Raw genomic sequence first — 21,274 nt, forward strand, 5'->3', positions numbered from 1 at the left:
CATTCTTTACCTGCTGTTGAATACTTCTATTCACAGATCCATTGATGTCCTTAATGTTAACTAAACATACTTTCCCACAGTAACATGTGCTAAGAATGCTCTTCAGTAAATTACTATGAATGCATACTATTACAGTGGCATAGTAAAGATTTTGAGACTACTGTACTGTATTACCAAACTTCACAACCAACTCTGCTCAAAATACTAGTAACCTACCATCAACGTGTTCGGCAGCTATGGCAGAAGGGTCATGAAACAGGCTCTCACTTTTGTAACCCATTTTTAGAAGCAAAGGTATACCTTTCACTTTTTAAGTAAGGACACATTAAGAATTCCACCAGTTATACAATTTTAACCAACTGCTTGATGTTAACCAACTCCTGAATGATACATATATTTGGTCTCACCTTGCATATTTCTAAAAAATATGCAAGTTACATTTTTTTATTACGTTTGTCTTGGTCAAGAGCTACAGTAGTGCAAATAATTGAAACTGAAGAAATCAGATTTGACAAAGACCCTTTAACACCCGAAAGCTTGTATTCCTTCCCAATAGCTACAGCTGGCAGTATGGCCAGCACTAATATAACATAGAAGTAGTAACTTTTCATTTCTTTGTTTTTACTAGAACACAAATTAAGTTGGAAAATGTTTATTTTTAGTTATTTTAAAAAAATGGAAACATACACAAACAAAAAAGCTGCAACATTCATGGCAGAAATTGGGAAACTGAGTAAATCCTTTTAGGAGCAGTTCTGTTCCTTGCAATCAGTTTTTCAGCAATCGGTTGCACAAATGACAGCTCCCCACCCACAATACATACGCACACTAAGAAATTAGAATTTACAGCCATGCATAGACTGCAGTTTTTGTGCAGCTAAAGGCCAATGCAAGTCTCAGAAGTCCTGTTGGATGTTTTCTTTGTTTGCCTCTCCATGTTGCTGCTTAATTTGAGAAATTTCATTTTCCAGTTGCACAATAGTTCTTTCAATCTCATAGTTTTTACTGACCAGGGACACCCACCTGAGGGGGGAAAGAGAACAAAAATTAAATTACTATAGGCTTCCTTAATGCTAGCTTACCAATTAAGGGAACAAATTGGAAGTGCTGTGGTTGAGAGAAGTCAATCTCAATTGAGACTTCCAACTGGTTTTGTATGAGGTTGTGTTCATCTCTGAAAGACAGAGAAGAGGTAGGGAGCAAAGTTCAAGAAACTCACATGGATTCCATCTCTCGGAGTTTAGCACCAGCTGTGAGCTGCATGTTCTTCCGCTGCCAGTTAAGGTCTTGAATGTGTTTCCTGAAGAAAAGGGTGACATACTCAATCACTTGTCATTTATTCTACTGCCCTCCCAAGTCCACAGTCAAGTGGAATAGACTGTACAATCACATATTCAGACCTAAAAGCAGGAGCTTGACAACTATTTTGGACTATCTCGGAAGCAATGTTAGAGTTCTAAGAGACTCTAGATTCAACACTTCAATGCTTTGGCCATCACTGACATGCAGCCCTCAGAGTTGGCTGACAAGGAATGTGATCCTCAAGCTAAAAAGACCTGTTAGCCACACCTGATCTTGATCCATTATCCAGAAGTAGCACCACTTGTGGACACCATCACCATTCAGATCTCTAAGAAACCATGTACATATGCTTCTTGAATTAGTCCTTGTATGGCACACCTAATTCTTTTCTTCTGAATTTCTTCTCAAAAAGCATTTTATCAGTAATTATGAATGACCTTTTAGTTTTAATGGTGGCCCTAGCTAGCCACGCAACTTAACAGACAAGGATTCAAGAGTAGGAAACATGAGCTCATCCCTGCAATTTGGATCTCTACAATATTTTATGCCACTGGAGGTAGAAAAAAGGAAAACTACATTTTTTTCCAAAGTAAATCATGTGCACACTGCCTGCATTAAGAGAGATCCAGGAAAGAGTTCAATGTAGCGCTAAGGAGATTGTCAGTGATCTCCCTTTCTCCTCCCCCACAAACTTTTTAGGGGTTCTCCCAGCTCCTCCAGAGCAAATTTGGGGGAGGTGTGGAAGCATGTAGAAGGAAGGGGGGAAGCTCCACTATACTAGCATAAGTCCTTGGATGGGGTTCTGCTAGAAGCAAGTCTTTTTTTAAACAGAACTCGCCAGAACTCAGTTCCAGCACCCCTCAGGTGGGCGCCATTGCCATTTTAAGAGAACAAAGGAGGTGTTCATGGGGACTTCCAGCATGTCTTTTTCTAGAAAAATAGCACTGGCTAGAGGGACCTATTAGTTGAATCTGGCCCTCTGATCCAAACTACTGACAGATCTAACTTCGTGTAATTCAAAAAAATAATCTACGACAAACAGCTTCACTCCCAGAAACAAATATCATTCTTGAGCTGTTACTTGGTATGCTGCTTCTCAAGGAGTAGTATCCAGAAAATTATCTAAGGGGAATAGAACAATCTGACCTTTTTGTATCTATTACAGTGGTACCTCATATTGCAAACGGGATCCGTTCCGGCAGCCCGTTTGCAACATAAAAAGGCCGCAACATGAAGCGCCGCATCTGCACATACATGTGATGCAATGTGGCGCTTCTGCGTGATTTAGTGCTTCTGCGGACGCCCCAAACCCAGAAGTAACCCGTTCCGTGACTTCCCGTTCTGGCACATCCGTAACCTGAAAAGACGCAACATGAAGCAGACTGTCATGAGGTATGACTGTATTTGGAAACGATGAACTAGTGAGACCTTCCTAATAACCAAGAGAATGTCTGAAAACAGCAGCAGTAACCCCAAATTCCAAAATGAAAGAAAAACATTATATTTAAATGTTTATTTCTTGCAAAAATCCCATATGTACATGAAGAACTCAAAATGCACACTGTACAAGAATGCATATTTTACAATCTGTAACAAAGACTAAAGTCTTATACACTATCAGTGCCCCATAAATTATAATTCCATTTTTATTCCAAAAGGCAACTGAAAAACAGGACTCACCTCAAACTCTGCAGCTCCTTTTGTGCCTGTTCAATCATATGAACCAAATGCCTATCAGCAAAGAAAAATACTAGTTCAAAAAATGATTCCAGTAGAGAGTTCAAGTAATGCAATGTACTGATCTATATTTTATCTTAAGCATAACTTAAGCTAACTGGGGGCCTTTAGCTTAACTCTGTTCACATGCCTCTATACAGTATTGTAACACTATTGATCCCTGAAACATAAGAATAAAATTTGGCACACAGGGCACTATGTTTGAACTTCAGATACCAACTTAATAGTAGTTTAAAGGAAATCAATTATTTACCCAAATCACATTAATTGGCCCATCCCATATTCCCTTTAATGCTAATATGGTAATTGGTGTCAGTTCTTGTTTAATTAATTACTAGTTAATTAGAGAACCAGTGTGGTGTAGTGGTTAAGAGCGGTAGACTCGTAATCTGGGGAACCAGGTTTGTGTCTCTGCTCCTCCACATGCAGCTGCTGGGTGACCTTGGGCTAGTCACACTTCTTTGAAGTCTCTCAGCCCCACTCCCCTCACAGAGTGTTTGTTGTGGGGGAGGAAGGGAAAGGAGAATGTTAGCCGCTTTGAGACTCCTTCGGGTAGTGATAAAGCGGGAGATCAAATCCAATCCAAACTCTAGTAAATCAAGCTGACATGAAACATTTTTTCTAGATTACCAGCAGATACTTTTAAGTCATGAAAATTCAATATTTTACTGAGAGAAATAAATATGGTAGGATTCACAGTTAAGCATGCTTTATGGGGCTGCTGTGTGGCATTCCTGGTCTATGATGTGTATGTCTCATGTAGTTTTATGAAATGCTTTCCGTTGTTGTATACCACTTTGATACATTTTGTAAAATGGCGAAAAGAAATATCAAAATTTGTTTGGAAAGGGAAGAAACCGAGAATAAAATATAAAATATTGGTAGATACGAGGGAAAGAGGAGGCTTTGGCTTACCAAATTTGGAAATTTATCACGATGCGGCGGGTTTAGTTTGGATTAAAGATTGGATGGAGCTCAAAAATGATCGGATATTGGATTTGGAAGGAGCAGGATTGGGTTTTGGGTGGCATCTCTATATGATGAAAGAAAAAATGGAAAATCAAAACATCTTTTTAAATAATATAATAAGGAAATCCCTATACAAAATTTGGAAAAAAATCAGAAAATATTAGAACCAAAAACACTGTGGTGGGTGTCACCATTTGAAATGATAGCAGTAAAAAGAGTAAATATGGGAACAAGGTGGCCAACTTATAAGGAGGTAGTAGAAGAATCTAATGGAAATTGGAAATTAAAGGAATTTGAAAAAATTAAGAATATGTGCAGTGTTTCGTTGCAATACTTCCAAATCAGGCAAAGGTTTCAATTGGATAATAGAATTGGATTTGAGAAAGAAATGTCAAAATTTGGAAAAATTATGCTGGAAGGGAAAGGAAAATACATAAAAAACTATATGAATTAATTTTGGAACGGGAGACAAAAGACGAAATGACAAAAGAAATGATGATAAAATGGGCTCAAGACCTTGGGAAAACAATTACAATTGAAAGATGGGAAAATTTATGGAGGCGAGATTTGAAGTATGTAATAAATTACGATTTGCAAGAAAATTTTCTAAAAATGCAGGACAGGTGGTATATGACACCCACAAAAATAGCGAAAATGTATAAAGGGTCAAAAAATGTATGTTGGAGATGCCAGGAGGAGCGGGGAACCTATATGCACATTTGGTGGAATTGTAGAAAAATTAATAAATATTGGGACGATATATATAATGAATTGAATTTTTTTAAAAAATATTCTTTCAAAAAAGAGCCGGAGATATTCCTATTAAATGAAGAAATAAAGGCAAAAGATAGAGTACTAATGATGCATGCGACGGCAGCTGGCAGAATGCTCATCGCGAGAAATTGGAAGAGTGAAATGCTACCAAAAATGGAGGATTGGGTCGAAAAATGGATAAGCTATCAAAATTTAACGATTGGAGTGGGGAGGGCTAAAGGCATAAAAGAAGAAAAGTTAGAAAAAAGTTGGAGTATGTGAAAGTGCTAAGGAAGGAGAGATAGGTTCAGTTCTCAGTAGCAGGAAAGACAGCATTCCATTGACTTCAAGATTGGTTTTTTAAAAAGGTTTTCAGTTATCACTTTGGAAGCATTTCACAACTAAAAAAAGTCATAAAACCTTCCAGCTAGCCCTTTTTAAGAAATGACTTGAGGGAGACACAATATCTTACTCATTATACATTTTCCAGGCATTGCAGCCATACTGAGACATCAACTCCAAATTCTCAATTCGGACTGCCTGGTGCTCCAGCTGAGCCATTGAGTTATTAACACATTCTTGCCATGCTGTGATGTCATTCTTCTGCCCAGAGGATGGTGCAGGCAGCTCATATCTGTGGAGAAAACAAGAGAAATATTGTTCAGGAACATTAGGTGGTTTGAAGTTTAAGAGAATCATTGCACTGATCATGTCCATGACTAATTTTTATCAGTGAAATAGATGTGTATCAACAGCGTTCAATAGCTCAATAAATGCTAAAGGTTATTTAAAATACCTGGAGAGCACAACAATTTTGGTTCATTTGACTGGTTTCAGCACATGTAGTCCTATTTGTAGAAGTATGACCCAATGTCTGCTTTCTCCAATGCTATCAATCAGCACGAAGAAATTTAATCTCTTTTGCTAAAGTGCTGAATTATAACTCCATAAACAGACCTACAAGTTCCTTTAAGGCATAACAAATCCCTGACTATTGTTCCAACAGAGTAGACTGCCACCCTGAGGCAAGAACTAGAACATCACATTTTAATACTTTTCAGAATCATGCATCCAAACCTTAGTTCTTCCTAGATTTTGACTTCACATAGATGGTACGCCCCACAGAAGGTCCCTGAGTTACCTTTTCATGCTCAACAGTTCTATGGGCTGTCGCGCTGCTAGGCGTTCAAATTCATTCCGCATTATTTCAGTCTATGAAACACAAGTCAAGAATTACTTGCAGTCTGGAAGACAATAACCTGAAAATTCTAAATATGATCACACGTAAGAAACAAAGGTCTAGACCTCAACCCTACACCAAAGAAATAACCTTGTCCTAAGAGATGTTCCGTGTGTCCCTGGAACTCCTGAACAAATTCTGGGCTCTTCATGTATTCTAGGGCTCAGCCCAGGTTTTGGAAACAAATAGTATTTTTCAAAGCACTGCTAGGACTTAAAAATCAGGGAGCTCTCAGTTCAAGTTTTACCTAGTCCAGAAAGTCACAATGTGACTTTAGGCAAGCTACTTTTCTCTCAGTCTCTACCATTTACAATAAAGAGATAATATACTATCCTACCTTACAGAACAGCTGAAAAGACAAAGATTTCCAAGTAAACATTGCACAAATCTATGAAGAAGAGTTTGGACTTGATATCCTACCTTTCACTCCCCTTAAGGAGTCTCAAAGCGGCTAACAATCTCCTTTCCCTTCCTCCTCCACAAAAAACACTCTGTGAGGTGAGTGAGGCTGAGTGACTTCAGAGAAGTGTCTAGCCCAAGGTCACCCAGCAGCTGCATGTGGAGGAGCAGAAAATCGAACCTGGTTCACCAGATTTTTTTAAACAATTTTTTAAATCTTTATTAGCAATTCACAAAAATTTACAGAAATTATAAAGCAAATTATTGCAAAATTTGCAATTTGCAATCAATAACCAATTAATAAACAAAACATTAAAATAAAATATTCAGAACTTAATTAAGGTTAACTGAAATACAAACTTAACTAAAATACAAAATTGACTTAGATACAAACTTATATTCTCCCTACCACCACCAACCCTCCCCACACCCTTTAGTGCTTCCAGCCAATCTCATATTGCACCTTTTTTTGTGTGCATGTATATACCTAATTTCTGATTTTATCTTGATATATATTTTTGTGAGCCTTCATAATTCTTTTGAGAGGTTGGCATTTTCTATAAAATTTGCTATATAACGTTTAATTTTTTCCCAATCTTTATTTCCCCCCCCCTTCCTTTATCCCTTTAATTTCTGCTTCTTTTGTTGCCAGGTTATAATATGAAATCATTTTCAATTGCCAATCCTCTTTCGTTGATACCGTTTTGCTCTTCCAATTTTTCCCTATTAACAATCTCACTGCTGTCGTTGCATACATTAAGATACACCTGTCATTTGGTAGAATCTCATTGTCTAACATATCCCGTAAAAATAATTCTGTTTTTTTCTTAAATGGTTATTTTAATATCTTTTTAAATTCCTTATAGATCATTTCCCAGTAAGGCTTTATTTCTTTGCATTTCCACCAGATATGGATGTATGTACCGATTTCATTATGGCATCTCCAACATGAATCATTACTTCCCTTATACATTTTTGCAATCATTTCTGGCGTTAAATGCCATCTGTATTGCATTTTTAGTAGGTTTTCTTTTAGATTGTAATTAGGGGTAAAATTCATATCCCACTGCCATAAATTCTCCCATTACTCTAGCATAATTGTTTTTTCCAAATCTTGTCCCCACCGTATCATTGTCCCTTTTGTTATTTCCTCCTTAGTTTCCCAATCCAATAGCAAATCATACAACTTTTTTATATATTTATTTTTACTCTTTAATAATATTTTATCTAATTCTGAAATTTCTTTATTGAAGCCATTTTTTATCAATTTGAAATCTATGATTTATTTGAAAATACTGAAGCCAACTATTCAAAAGAGGTTTTACCTCTTCATACTTCTTTAATTTCAATTCCCCATCAACTTCTTGCAATAACTGTTTAAATGACGGCCAATTTATAGCCATATTCCTTTTTTTTTAACTGGTTCACCAGATTACGAGTCTACCACTCAACCACTACACCACTGGCTCCCATATATCTATATAAAAATGTAAAAGGTACATGGAGGTGACACAGCACCTTTCTCAGAAACCGCTTGACCGATTCTGCTCAAATTTGGACACAACGTTCCATTCCACTGTGCAGAGGTTCCTATACAGGTTGCGTAGACAGATGTCACACCTCTGCAGGTGAAACCCCCCAAACCCCGTGTTTCAGAACTCACAAATCATACGAAAGTGCCTGTTGGGAGTACAAAAGAGATTGCAACACAGGACCCTCTAGCGACGGCTACACTGGTACTGCACCTAGGAAAGCTTTCCTATCCACAGTATCTTCGCCTTTGCAGACTAGGCCGAGTGGAGGTAGGGACTTGCCTGGGTGGGGGATGGGGGGCGAATAGGTCATGGGTTGGGACAGGATGGGCCCAATCATAGGGATGAGCTGGGGGTGGGGGGAGGGGCCGGGATAGGTAATGTGTCGAAACAGGGTGGGGGGAGACACAGGGATGAGCCTGTGTAAACAGAACACGTGTAAAACATTTCAACAAAATGAAGGAGGACTCTGAAGGTGAGGGGAGTTTGAAGGGGGACTCTGAGGCTCCATTTAACAGACTGAGCCACAGCAACGTGTGGCAGGGTCAGCTAGTTACATATATTATATGTAATATATGAGATATTCTCCATTCACTTCCCCCTTAACACTCAGAATCTTTTTCTATTTTTGCATCTTTCCTTATATGTTTTGAGGAAAACAACACTTATACTTCAATTTCTTTTCAAGCGAAATATACTTATCCCTGCCTGCACATTTTTTAAGATGAAACTTATATCAGTCCATAAAATCAGACCTCACAATTAGTGTTCTACTTTTATTTTAAGTATCCAATAAAGTAAAGGTAAAGGTAAAGGGACCCCTGACCATTAGGTCCAGTCGTGACCGACTCTGGGGTTGCGCGCTCATCTCGCATTATTGGCCGAGGGAGCCGGCGTATAGCTTCCAGGTCATGTGGCCAGCATGACAAAGCCGCTTCTGGCAAACCAGAGCAGCACATGGAAACGCCGTTTACCTTCCCGCTGTAGCGGTTCCTATTTATCTACTTGCATTTTGATGTGCTTTCGAACTGCTAGGTTGGCAGGAGCTGGGACCAAGCAACGGGAGCTCACCCCATCACAGGGATTCGAACCGCCAACCTTCTGATCAGCAAGCCCTAGGCTCAGTGGTTTAACCACAGCGCCACCTGGGTACTGCTACTTAAAATGTATTAAGCAAGTTAACAGAAACCAGAGGTGGTTTCATGTTTATACTTAAAACTGGTAACTCAGATTAAGCTGTTACTTTAGAAGTTTTTGCTATGCAATACAAAATAGTTATAGCAGTGCCCTCTAGTGGCTTGATTTCTATTAAAATATTATTCATTGCTCACTTTGAGACACACAGGAAAAACTGTTTTACATTTGTTGGAAATACAGCTAACTACTTCTGAAGTTGAGCATTGGCTTATTTTTATCCGTACCTTTATTGCTGTCAGAGTACAGTTAACTGGTTTCTTATGGTATTTTTAAATATATGGTGTGTGTGTTTTTCTTTCAATGAAATAATGCTATATACAATAGAAGAAGTTTGCAATGTCTTGACCCTAAAAGGCAGCCTAGAAATTTCTTAAATAAATACTTTAAATAACTTTTCTAGATTAACATCCTTAAACTGCTTTTTATTGTGTATTTTTAATTACTGTAAACAACCTTGGATATTTTATAAACTGGCTACCCATGTAAAACAAAAACAACAAGCACTTCAAACTTTTGCCTACTGAGACAATTCCAAAAACCAAGAGGTGCGTCTTTAATAATAATAATAATAATTTATTATTTATACCCCGCCCATCTGGCCAGGTCTCCCCAGCCACTCTGGGTGGCTTCCAACAGAAGAATAAAACACAGCAATCTATTAAACATTAAAAGCCTCCCTGAACAGGGCTGCCTTCATATGTCTTCTAAAAGTCTGGTAGTTGTTTTCCTTTTTGACATCTGTTGGGAGGGCGTTCCACAGGGCAGGCGCCACCACTGAGAAGGCCCTCTGCCTAGTTCCCTGCAACTTCAAGACTCAACCCTGACTTTAAGATTTAAAAAAATGGGGGGGGTGATAGGTCCCTCCCCCTAGCTGTATGCCGGGCGGTGGATTTCGGGGAATCTCGCTACACTGCAAAAACAAGCACGCCCCAGCAAGGTAACTTCTCAAGGACTACCATATGTGGGAAGCATTGAATCTGCTATTTTGGCCCACCAAGGCTTGTGCCCCATTAAGCCCATTAGACCTTCCTTGGAGGTTGTGAAGCAGACGTTGGATGGCCACCTGACATGGATGCTTCAGCTGAGATTGCAGGGGGTTGGACTAGATGACCCTTGAGGGTCGCTGCCTACCCTACAGTTCAATTATTCCATCATGACCAGCTAAAAGTCTGTTTCATTGTCTTTGTGGGCATCTGCAAATACCCGCACGGCCACTTCTCGTAGTTCCTTGACAGGGATGGGGAAATTATTGCCCGCCAGAGATAGTTACAACTATCATTCCCATCAGCCCCAGCCAGCTGCCATGGATGCTGGGAGCTGCAGTCCAGGTACCGGCAAGTCCCAGCTCTGAACCCAAGGACCAGGGTTAGATTTCGGTTTGATGAGGCCCTAAGCTACAGAAGGTAATGGGGCCCTTTATATGTCCAGCTGTCCTTTGTATTTCTGCTCCAGTTACTTTGATAAAATACATATTTTGTTATGTGCAAATGGCTTTAGCTCCATAAATTACCATATAGCATATATTCAACACAAAAACTGTGACAATTTGTTGTTGACAATTACTTACATCATAAGAGGCTACACAACACAAAACACTGTTGCTGTATGTAGGTTTTATTTCATTTAATTTTTTATCTTATATTTTGGAAGTGTACAACCAGCTGTGTTTTTCCTTTAATTTTTGGGGGGATCCCAAAGAGAGTGGGGCCCTAAGCTTTAGCTTGTTTAGCTTATACGTAAATCCGGCACTGCGGAGGACACTTGAGCCTGGCGGGCGCCTTCCTCACCTCGAAAGCGATGTAGTCGGGCGCCGTCAGGTAGCTCAGGTAGTTCTTGGTGGGCCGGTAGCGCCGCGTCTCCTCCTCCACCAGCGCCGCGGCCTGAGGGGAGACAAACGAGCGAAGCGGAAGACACTCGGTCAGAGGGACGCAGGGAAGACCCGGCGTTCTCGCCCCCTGTCCCCCTGTCCCCCGCCCCACTCACCGCCTCTCGCACGCCCGGAGCCTCGTAGCCTTGGTCGAAATAGGGCAGGGCGTCCACGGCGACTTCGCCGGCCACCAAGCCCGGACCAGACATGCCGCAGCTCCCACCGCCCGCCCGCGCGCCTCAAACTTCCGTCGCGTTAAGATTGCGCAGCCGCCGTCTCCCCGACATCCACTGGTGTCACTGCGGCTGCGCAAATTTAGCTCTCTGGCGCGAAAGGAACCGCCGCGGCTCCCGGCGCCTGCGCCTGCTCGACTACACGGCCCAGCAAGTCATGCTGCTGCTGCTCCCCCTGCAGGGCGGCGTAAGGAACAGCGGCGCCGAAATAACAAATAGAGTTATAGATTAATGCAAACAACAACAGTGATTCAAGCGGTGTATTTTTTTCAATGCTGCCTGGAGAGTAACACTACATACCATACATACACACGTTCTCCTTTCCAAGGCCTCTGGTTAATGGATAATTTTCCCTCTTACACGTGCCCACAGCATAAATGGTTTCCCCAGCGGCTGGGATTTTTATTTTTCTCTCCTTTCAGGCCCACTTCCCCAGCGCACACACCAATCCGGTTTAATCTGTTGCCACAGTGCAGTGGACTTTGCACAAGCTCTCTATATGGTATTATTGTTTTAACGACAGACATATTTTTCACTGCAGAAACCTGTAACTTTTTCCAAAAATGGTGTCCCCTTTAAGCAAAATTTATTACATGTTAACTGTGTTTTTTCTACTTCACACTGTTCATTACCAATTCTCCACTGACCAAGGTCATAGCCTGCAGTCCATTTCCTTATTCCATTACAACCCATGAGGGAAGGAGCGAAGCAGTCATAGGCTGGAGTTAAGAAATAATAGGAGCAAGCTGCTGCTGCTGCTGCTGCTGCTGCTGCTGCTGTTGTGAGGAAACTAGTGGGCACCCAGCACTGCTAGAGCCACAAGTGGTTCCGAGAACTGGTCTGCAGTTCATTCACTTTCTGCAAAGGGTTCTGTGCTACATGATCTCTGCTTACAGATGAGTATGGAAAACCGCTTATTTGAATGTTTGTGGGGTGGGGGAGAGGCTCTGTTAATTTCACTGTACACAGGTTGTACATTGACAATAAATGTATTATTGTTGCTGAGCTCCGTTGAAAACAGCTCCATATAAACCAGGAAGTGACCACTCCAGACAATGGAATGACTCTTATTTTGTTATCTCTGTTTCCCCTCCTCCCGTTCCATTGTGTGGCCCCTGGGTACTGGAAGCCCATGCTATACCACTGCCACTGACCCATCAAGCTCAACAGTCCTAACGAAAGCTCCCCAGGATTTTAGAGAGGGTCTTTCCCAGCTGTATCTGGAGAGGAAATGATTGAAACTGGGATCTGCTGCTTGCAAAGCATGTTGTTTACCATCGTAGCTCAGTGATAGAGTATCCGTCTTACAGAAAGGCCCAGGTTCATCCCCAGTATCTCACAATAGGACTGGAAATGTCCACGTCTAAAACCCTGGAGAGCCAGTGCTTGTCAGTGTAGACAATACTGAGCTAGACAGAGCAGTGATCTGACTCTGTATAAGATAGCTTCTTACGTTCCACTGAGCTGCAGTCTTTCTCTGCTCCTAGAATTGTTGCCTATATAGCTATACAAGGCAGCAGGTTCAGTGATGTCATATTGGGGTGATGCACTTCTGGTAACCAGTACTTCTTAACAGATAAACACACCACAATATTCTGCACAAGCTTCCCTTCCAGACATGCATCCAGGCCGTCTCCACCTCCATCATTCTGCCCGGACACTGAGGTCCAGCACCGAGGGCCTTCTGGTGGTTCCCTCGTTGCGAGAAGCCAAGTTGTAGGGAACTAGGCAGAGGGCCTTCTCGGTGGTGGCGCCTGCCCTGTGGAACGCCCTCCCAACAGATGTCAAAAAGGAAAACAACTACCAGACTTTTAGAAGACATCTGAAGGCAGCCCTGTTCAGGGAGGCTTTTAATGTTTAATAGACTGTTGTGTTTTATTCTTCTGTTGGAAGCCGCCCAGAGTGGCTGGGGAGACCCGGCCAGATGGGCGGGGTATAAATAATTTATTATTATTATTATTATTATTATTATTATTATTATTATTATTATTATTATTATTCCGTTTACAATGTTACAAGTTCTACTTCTGGCAAGGGCACGACTCATTCCTCTAACATTAAGAGCTCAGTCTTTCTGGAAAAACACACTGATGGTGTCATTATCATTGACAGACAGAAAAAAGAGATGATCCGATACACAAAAACACAGCATATTTTATTTGAACCAGTTCCTTAAAGAACTTGGTTTATTACAGATCTGTAACTGTACATATAGTTTTGGTTTCATCTAAACACCACAAAAATATGGCTTTATCCAGAATGAGCAAACAGGCTGCGAAACACACACAAAGGTGCTACACAGGAGAAAGACAACCACTGAGAAGAAGTACGCAAGGTCTGGAGGAAAGTTTTTTTATGGAGATAAGGGAAAGATGCATGTTTCCCATCTAGGATTGTGCAACAGGAATTATTAAAGTGGGTTTCACACCCTGAGGGCTAAAGTAACCCAGACATTTCCCAAATGTGGATATGAATAACAGAATCGCAGGTGAACTCTTCTTCCTCGTCTTCTGATCAAGTGCAATAGTCTTAAGTGCTGAAAAGCTCCCACAAAATCAATTACCAGATCTTCTCATCTAGAATCTAGTTCTGTAAGGGTGGAAGCATGAGAGATTCGAAACAGAATCGCAGCAACGGTTCTAAATCATGCGAGAACAGAAACTGAACAAAATCACTTCCTTTGTGTTTGGGACCCACTTGTTACAACGTGGTCCTGTGCATAATTACTCAGAAGTATGCTGGTGGTCAACAAAAGAGGTTTAAAGACTGTCTCAAGGCAAATCTTTAAAAAATGTAGTATAAACATTGACAACTGGGAAACACTGGCCTGCGAGCGCTCCAGTTAGAGAACAGCCTTTACCAAAGGTGTCATGGGCTTTGAAGACACTCGAACCCAGGATGCAAGGGAGAAATGTGCTAAGAGGAAGGCACGCTTGGGAAATCCACACCGTGATCAACTCCCACCCGGAAACCAATGTCCCCACTGTGGAAGGACGTGTGGATGCAGAATTGGCCTCCACAGTCACTTACAGACCCATTGTTAAAACCGTGTTTATGGAAGACAATCTTACTCGGCTACGAGTGATCACCAAAGAAGAAGACTCAAAAGTATGCACATCCCTGAGATTTACTTGCTCCCCAATTGGTGCACAAAGGATTTTAGCCTTAGGCTGAAATCCAAAATGCTTTCTAAGGAGCAAATCCCACTGAAGGCCAAGGGACTTACTTCTGAGTAAACATATGGGATGGGCTGTTGGCCTTGTATGACCAACTCAGATTTAAATGTTGAAAGTTCTCTGATGTTATCCTCATATATACATTTGATGTTTTGTCTTCATGTTTTTTGGCACAGCAAAAATAAAAATAAAATATTAGGAACTCTCCCCAGTGAAAGCAGCACCTTTCAGATACAAGCAATAATATTTTTTTAAAAACCCATGAAGACCTGAAATTCATGTTTCACTCAAATCCAGAGGTCAATCAGACTGTAAGGAAGAGAAAAGGCAATTTGGTACATCAGCGCTCTGTACGTCAAAGGAATTCCTCGTGTGGTCATTTGTTATGATTCCAAGGCTGTACAACAGTCCCATGCATTAATCCTGAGTCTATTTCCTACATGTAAACATATGGTAAAGCGCCACTGGAGTGTATTCTCTGGCTACATCCAACAGGTCCACAGAGGCAAGAGTAATTGGAGTAGTCTAATACTGCCTTGTAAATAAGCTCTCAAAAGTTACCAGCCCCCCCCAAAAGTTAATAGTCTACTGGAGGCTGGCAAAAGGATAGGGAGCTGCATTTCTAAGGGACTTTCCCTCCTCTAGCAACCTGCTTGGTTTCTATGCTGGGCTCAAAGGAGGGACAGGGTGCTCAGTTCCTGCTCTGCCAGCCTGCTCACCTGTCTGCCTGCAAAGTCCTTAAATACAAAACTGGTCCAATAAGAAAATGGCATGCTGTCATAGTTGATTAGGTAAGTGACACAGGTATTTGCCTTTACACTCTAAACAGCTATTGGAAATAGTGTGCAAGCTACCAGGAGGAATAAGGGTTCCCTAAAAGCAGATAACAACAGACCTTGGTGTAGATGAGGAAGAAAATGTTTTTGATGAATGTTCAGCTGCGGTAAATTAGAGCGATGCTTTACAGGGAAGAACCCATTTCTATCCCACCCATTTCACAACAAAATGCAATGGTAAGAAACTCACTTTTCTTTTACAATAGTTCTGTATCAAACCAAAACCAACTCATTTTAAATTCCACTGTTCGGTTTTCTTTTTCTTTTTAAAAAAGTCTTCATATTCCCAAATTGCGTTTAAACGGCATTTTCTTGGCCAGTAAACACCAGTCTTGACTGAGGTATATCCCCATACGTAGCAGAAGCAGGTCTGCAAAAAGGCACAGAAGTTGTATATTTGCAGCAGGTTGAAGTTTGCAGTATAAAAACCAATAGAGCAAACAAAGAAGTGGGTGTTCTCGTCTTGCTTTCAATATTTGAAAAACAGAAAGCTTTGACAGACATAAGTAAAGCCAATAGTTAATAAGAGAATGTGGCTAAACCTGGGCCAGTAACAGAGGACCTAACAGGAAGATGGATGAACAGGCCCTAAGAGTACAGGTTTGCCTTTCCAGTTTTAGAGGAAGTTTCCAGGTGCAGAGAATCTCTGCAGTGCAGTATTGCCATAGGTCAGTTCCTGAATTCATTTTTTTTTATTTCAGGTTCATTCCTCTTATTAAAAGGTATCAGCTTAGCCCTCAGGGCTACTTTGAGCAGGAGTCATTTATAAAAACAAGAGGGCACAGGAAGTCTCTTCAGGCCAAGCAGCATAAACAGGGATAGTTCACACAGCTAATTGGATTCTCCTTTGTAGACCAATTCTACAAAGACACAGAAGCCTAGTTTCTCCCAGTAAAAGTCCCGTTGGACTAGGCACAGCAAAGATTTGAGAATTCCACTCAGATCTTACGCCCTTTCTTCCAATTATTTGAAGGGTATCTGAGCTTGAATTCAAGTCATCCCATCTGACGCTGCAGCAACAGGCAACGTGGTGCCCCCCTTCTGACAGCCAAGTGAGAACTTGAAACCACTCTTAGCAGCAATTTTGTACTCAGCTTCTTCTCACTTCTTTTGCAAAAATTTCATTTTGCTACCTAAAAGGAAAAGCATAAAGAAAAAATTGTAAGGTTGAGGCATGCCTGGGCATGGCTATTTCACTGAGTTCATTAATCGCTTCCCATGAAACACCCCGAAGCAGTCAACCATAAAAACGTCAGCAACGAAAACGTACATAGAAATAATTTAAATCCAATACATAAACAGGCTGGGATAAGAATCTCCACTTTAAAAGCTTGTTGGGAAATGAAGGCCTTCAGCTAGTGCCAAAGAGATAATATTAATTACACTTGTCTGGAGGAAGTTCCAAAGGGGAGATTCCATCACACCAAAAGCCAGATTTCTACATTGTACAGAATGAACCTCAGGATGCGATGGTATCTGCACAAACTTTAACCAGAGGGTGCTCTAAACACTTCTACAGCGTCTGCATCAGCTGCGGTGTGGATACGGGTGATTTTGACCTGAAAGTATTTTGTAAAACTCTAACAGTAAGCTTCCAAGCAGTTGGTTGCATCCTGTCCAGGGCTACATCTCACCAGCCCATTCACCATTTGGAAAAGCTCCACTGCAGGTGCAATGGAGGAAGAGAAGGAGGCTTATTATCAAGGCTGAAAGGTTTTCTTGGTAGTTGATAGTTACACAAATTACAAGCGACCAAGGCAGGCAAGAGCAAGACTGAGCATTATTTACCCAGACTACGGAGGATTTTGTTCATCCCGCTTGGCTCAGACTCTGGAATGGTCTCCAAATACTCCAAGGCACGGACTTCAAACAAGCCTAGAAAAAAGGAAAGCATCACTTAGACATGCATTTCTTTCTTTCTTTCTCTCTCTCTCTCTCTCTCTCTCTCTCTCTCTCTTGGGGTGAAGTTTCAAACAGGATTACACATGAGAAAGCCCACATGTGCCCCAAAGAAGGGAAATACCTGTACATTGCCTAAAAGAAGGGATGAGTGCATGGATGCAGCCAGGCATCCTGTTCATAGCCTCTTATTCTGGGTTGGAGATGTTCTCACGTTCTCCAGCCTTTACCTCCTCCATGGCAAGGAGGAGTTTCTTAATTATTTCCCAGTGCACTACCCAGGCAGTTAGTACAAGAGCTGGAAGAGAGTCTGAAGGTTTTCCATCACCTCCAATTCTGGTACAGTGGTACCTCGAGTTACAAACGCCTCAGGTTACAAATGCTTCAGGTTACAAACTCCGCTAACCTGGAAGAGTTACCTTGAGTTGAGAACTTTGCCCTACGATGGACTGGAAATCATGTGCCAGCGGAGCAGCGGCAGCAAGAGGCCCCATTAGCAAAAGCACACCTCTAGTTAAGAACAGTTTCAGGTTAAGAACGGACCTCCGGAACAAATTAAGTTCGTAACTAGAGGTACCACTGTATTAACTTAAGTGAAGGAAAGGGGCCTCCTCTCCTGTCCATCATGCTGACAGCTACCTGTCTAATTCTAGGGAGCCAGTGTGGTGTAGTGGTTAAGAGCGGTAGACTCGTAATCTGGGGAACCAGGTTCGCATCTCCGCTCCTCCACATGCAGCTGCTGGGTGACCTTGGGCTAGTCATACTTCTTTGAAGTCTCTCAGCCCCACCCACCTCACAGAGTGTTTGTTGTGGGGGAGGAAGGGAAAGGAGAATGTTAGCCGCTTTGAGACTCCTTCGGGTAGTGATAAAGTGGGATATCAAATCCAAACTCTTCTTCTTCTTCTTTAATAAAGTAAAGCCAAGCAGGCATTTGAATTTCATTACAATCTTGTTTAAAAGTTAAACAGTTTATCTACAATTCCTTGCAAGTGTGGATAAGCCCTCACCCCACTTTCCTAGAACTAAATAAAGAATGCTTTTGGGGAAGTCAGCAAAGGACTGTCACTGTTTCCAAGCTCAGAACCTGGAGGGGCTCACAACTGAAGGCAGCAGCACCTTTCCAATCCCAGAAGAAGAGCACAGAACATTCTGCAGGCACAAAGTAGCTCTGCATTTCTACCATTTTCACTTGGTTTATTTTAATCAACTTTCATTGAAAATTCCCAAAACCTAACAAAGCACAGGGTTGTAAAAAAATAATAATCACCATACACAATATGGCCAAGAAAACAAATGGCCATCCAAAATAAATGAGTCACTCCAAAATGAGGAGAAAGCAGATGGTAAATGGTCCTGGTTACCTTCCTGGTTACCTCCAGTAGCAAAACATTTTAGAAGATACCAGATATTGAAAAACAATCCAACTTGGATTCCTCTTTGGCTGTTTTAAATTCTTGTGCAAATACCACAATTGTTCTACATAAAACAGTAATAAGGACTGGATTTGGCAAGCAATCACCTTTAACCCCGCTCTTCCGTAGCTCTCGATCCTGTATGAAACCAGCGAACATTTGCGTCTCCATGAAGATGTCTAGGAAATGGCGCACATTGCGGGAGGTGTGGGACTTCCGGAAGGGATCTCGCTGGAACACCCGCTCCCCTTTCTCAGTGACGTGCATGTGCAGGGAGTAGTGCCCCACAATCTCCACGAAGAAGCGCACAAAAGCCTCCGATACCAACAAGTCCAGAGTCACGTCACCTACAAAAAGGCACAGAAAGCAGTCACAACTCAACCTTTGGAGAGATCGACCTCGGCTTCGTTCCCAAAGGCTATGAAGGGACTGCGCATCCTGCTGGGTGGGTCAGAGCCTAAATCTCTACCTACATATCTCTGTTTAAACAGAGATAACGAAACGTGGCACATAGCTCAGGATGTCAACAGCTTCAGTAGGTACAATAACTGCACTCTCAATGGGGAGCTAGGCAACCATCAACATGGATGCGCAGAAGCAAGGGTGGGTCTGGGAATCCAAACAACCACTTCTCTGTTGCCAAGCAGTAGGATGCGTGTGTAGTTTGCTGGAAGTGGGAAGCACTGTGCACATGCTTTTCCCAGTCACCGTTTCCTCACTGCAACCTCCTCTCCTCCCCATCAGCCCTGGGGGTTAAAGCCCCTTCCTGACACTTTTTCCTCTGCCAACCAAATTCCCCACCCCCACCCCACTTTGCCACTTTGCAGTGGAGATGTCTGGAGATTTCCACACCACCATATTCTCATGGATGTCTAATTTCCTTTTTCATTGTTATGATTATTTTATTTTTTAAGTTTTCCAGTTTTACAATTACACCTTTTTCCTATTCTTATACAATAACTGCTTGACTTCCCACTCAGCATTCCATGACAGTTCTTTTTACATCTTGCTTAGCTGCATATACATTAATTCCTTCACCTTATTTCCCACACTCTCATATCTCTCATATTATCAACTGTTGGTCACAAAGTATCCCTTTATCTGGAATCTATATCTGAGGTCATTTTTTTTTTGGTAAATATTCCCCTAGATACTCCCACTCACTCATTGTCTGTTTATCATCTTGATTTCTTATTTTAAATGTCATACTGGTATCCTCTGCATATTCAATTAGTTTGTATAGCCATTGTTCTTTCCCTGGGGTCTCTCTTTGTTTCCAGTATCTTGCATCTACTATCATTGCTGCTATTGTTGCATATAAAAATAGGTTGTGGGCTTTCTTTGGTAACTCATTCCCAAGTACACCTAGAAGAAACGCTTCTGGTTTATTGGGGTAAGTAAATTTGAAGGTTTTCTTTAACTCATTGTACACCATCTTTCTGATCCAAGTCACCTTGTGTGTAATTCCGCTCCCGAGACAAGATTTCATTTCTCTCTTCTAAGATCTGTACGAGTGCAGCCTGGAGCTTGTGAGGTAGGATTTCATCTTCATCTGAAACCTTTAAAATAAAAGGGGAGGAAGCAGAATGGTGGTAGTTAACACGTATTCCAAAACAGGGCCATGTGATGCCACTAAAATGTTTCATGAAGTAATTATGTCAGCTACCACATGAAATTATTTCAACATGCAGTTTAAGAGGGCACACCTCATGGCTATACATAATTAAAGTGTGGAACCAATTAAATTTTATGTTTAAAGCAGGTGGGGTGGTTTCCAATGTTCATCATACACAGAGCAGACCCACTGAAATCAATGGACTTAAGTAAGTGAAATCCATTTATTTCAGGGGATCTACTCTGGGTATAACCTAGTTGTATACCACCCATTATCAAAAATATTTTTAGAAAAGCATTGCAGATGTTGATACAACCACTACAGATTCTAGCCTCTAGAAGCAGAATTCAAAAACTAAACAAAAATCTAATAAATATCATAAGGTCACATCTTAAGATCCTTTGAATAACCAACTCCCATGCATTGGCTCCAATGCAGAACACACCAGTGGAGAGAAAAAAGGAGAACTGCTTGGTGTGAATGAAGAGTGTGAATAGGGAGAAGTTATTCTTCCTATATTGTTATATTAGAAACTGAGGTCATCTAAAGTAGCTGACTGGTGGAAGATTCAGGAAAAGGAAAAAGGACATGCTTCTTCACACATCGCATGAACTACAGTCTGCAATTTGTTACCATAAAATGTGGCAATGGCCACTACCATGAACAGAGAATCAGATAAACAGACACAGGATAAGAGAAACTGATGTACTCCTGAAGATATTTATAGCTTTCAATAATTGAAACCGAAACAAATCTTAGCAAATTGCTTCTATTTAACCCTTTGGGCCTATTTAACCCTTTGGCCTGAACTCCTTAATTCTTGTCCTCAGTTGGATCAAAATCTAGATAGCTGCCTGCTTTTGCTCTCATACAAGCCACCCATCCTTCCTTCCCTCTCTGCCTGCTGCCTCTCCACCCACCTTGGCCACTGCTGAAGTTTAAAACTGTAAATTCCTCTGGGAAAAGATCCTGTCTTTTGCCATGGACAGAGATACCATTACACAAACAACGGCCTGAGATTAGCAATGTCTTAAAAAACATTCTACTGTACTGAAGAACAGTGGTACCTTGGTTTAAGAACAGCTTAGTTGCATTAAGAACACTGCA

General features: G+C 41.3%; 2 protein-coding genes across 2 annotated transcripts in view; both read right to left on the reverse strand.

The window, feature by feature from the left end:
• Nucleotides 1–636: 636 nt before the first annotated feature.
• On the reverse strand, nt 637–11,253 carry BCAS2 (BCAS2 pre-mRNA processing factor). Its single transcript, XM_035123828.3, has 7 exons — nt 11,113–11,253; nt 10,917–11,009; nt 5,903–5,973; nt 5,234–5,395; nt 2,983–3,033; nt 1,220–1,300; nt 637–1,023 (listed from the first exon to the last, which is right to left on the reverse strand). The coding sequence occupies exons 1-7, from the start codon at nt 11,203–11,205 to the stop codon at nt 897–899; spliced, it is 678 nt and encodes a 225-aa protein (XP_034979719.1). The 5' UTR covers nt 11,206–11,253; the 3' UTR covers nt 637–896.
• A 2,105-nt stretch (nt 11,254–13,358) lies between these two features.
• Nucleotides 13,359–21,274, reverse strand: part of DENND2C (DENN domain containing 2C) — a 61,636-nt gene continuing 53,720 nt past the window's right edge. The window contains exons 16-19 of the mRNA XM_060277162.2: nt 20,006–20,111; nt 18,660–18,899; nt 17,030–17,116; nt 13,359–16,374 (exon numbers count right to left, since the gene is read on the reverse strand). Of these exons, the coding sequence (XP_060133145.1) occupies nt 16,343–16,374; nt 17,030–17,116; nt 18,660–18,899; nt 20,006–20,111 (465 nt within the window). The 3' untranslated portion in view covers nt 13,359–16,342. The remainder of the gene's footprint in view (nt 16,375–17,029; nt 17,117–18,659; nt 18,900–20,005; nt 20,112–21,274) is intronic.

This window comes from Zootoca vivipara, chromosome 7 (assembly GCF_965207765.1).
Source record: "Zootoca vivipara chromosome 7, rZooViv2.hap1.1, whole genome shotgun sequence".
Lineage (NCBI taxonomy): Eukaryota > Metazoa > Chordata > Lepidosauria > Squamata > Lacertidae > Zootoca > Zootoca vivipara.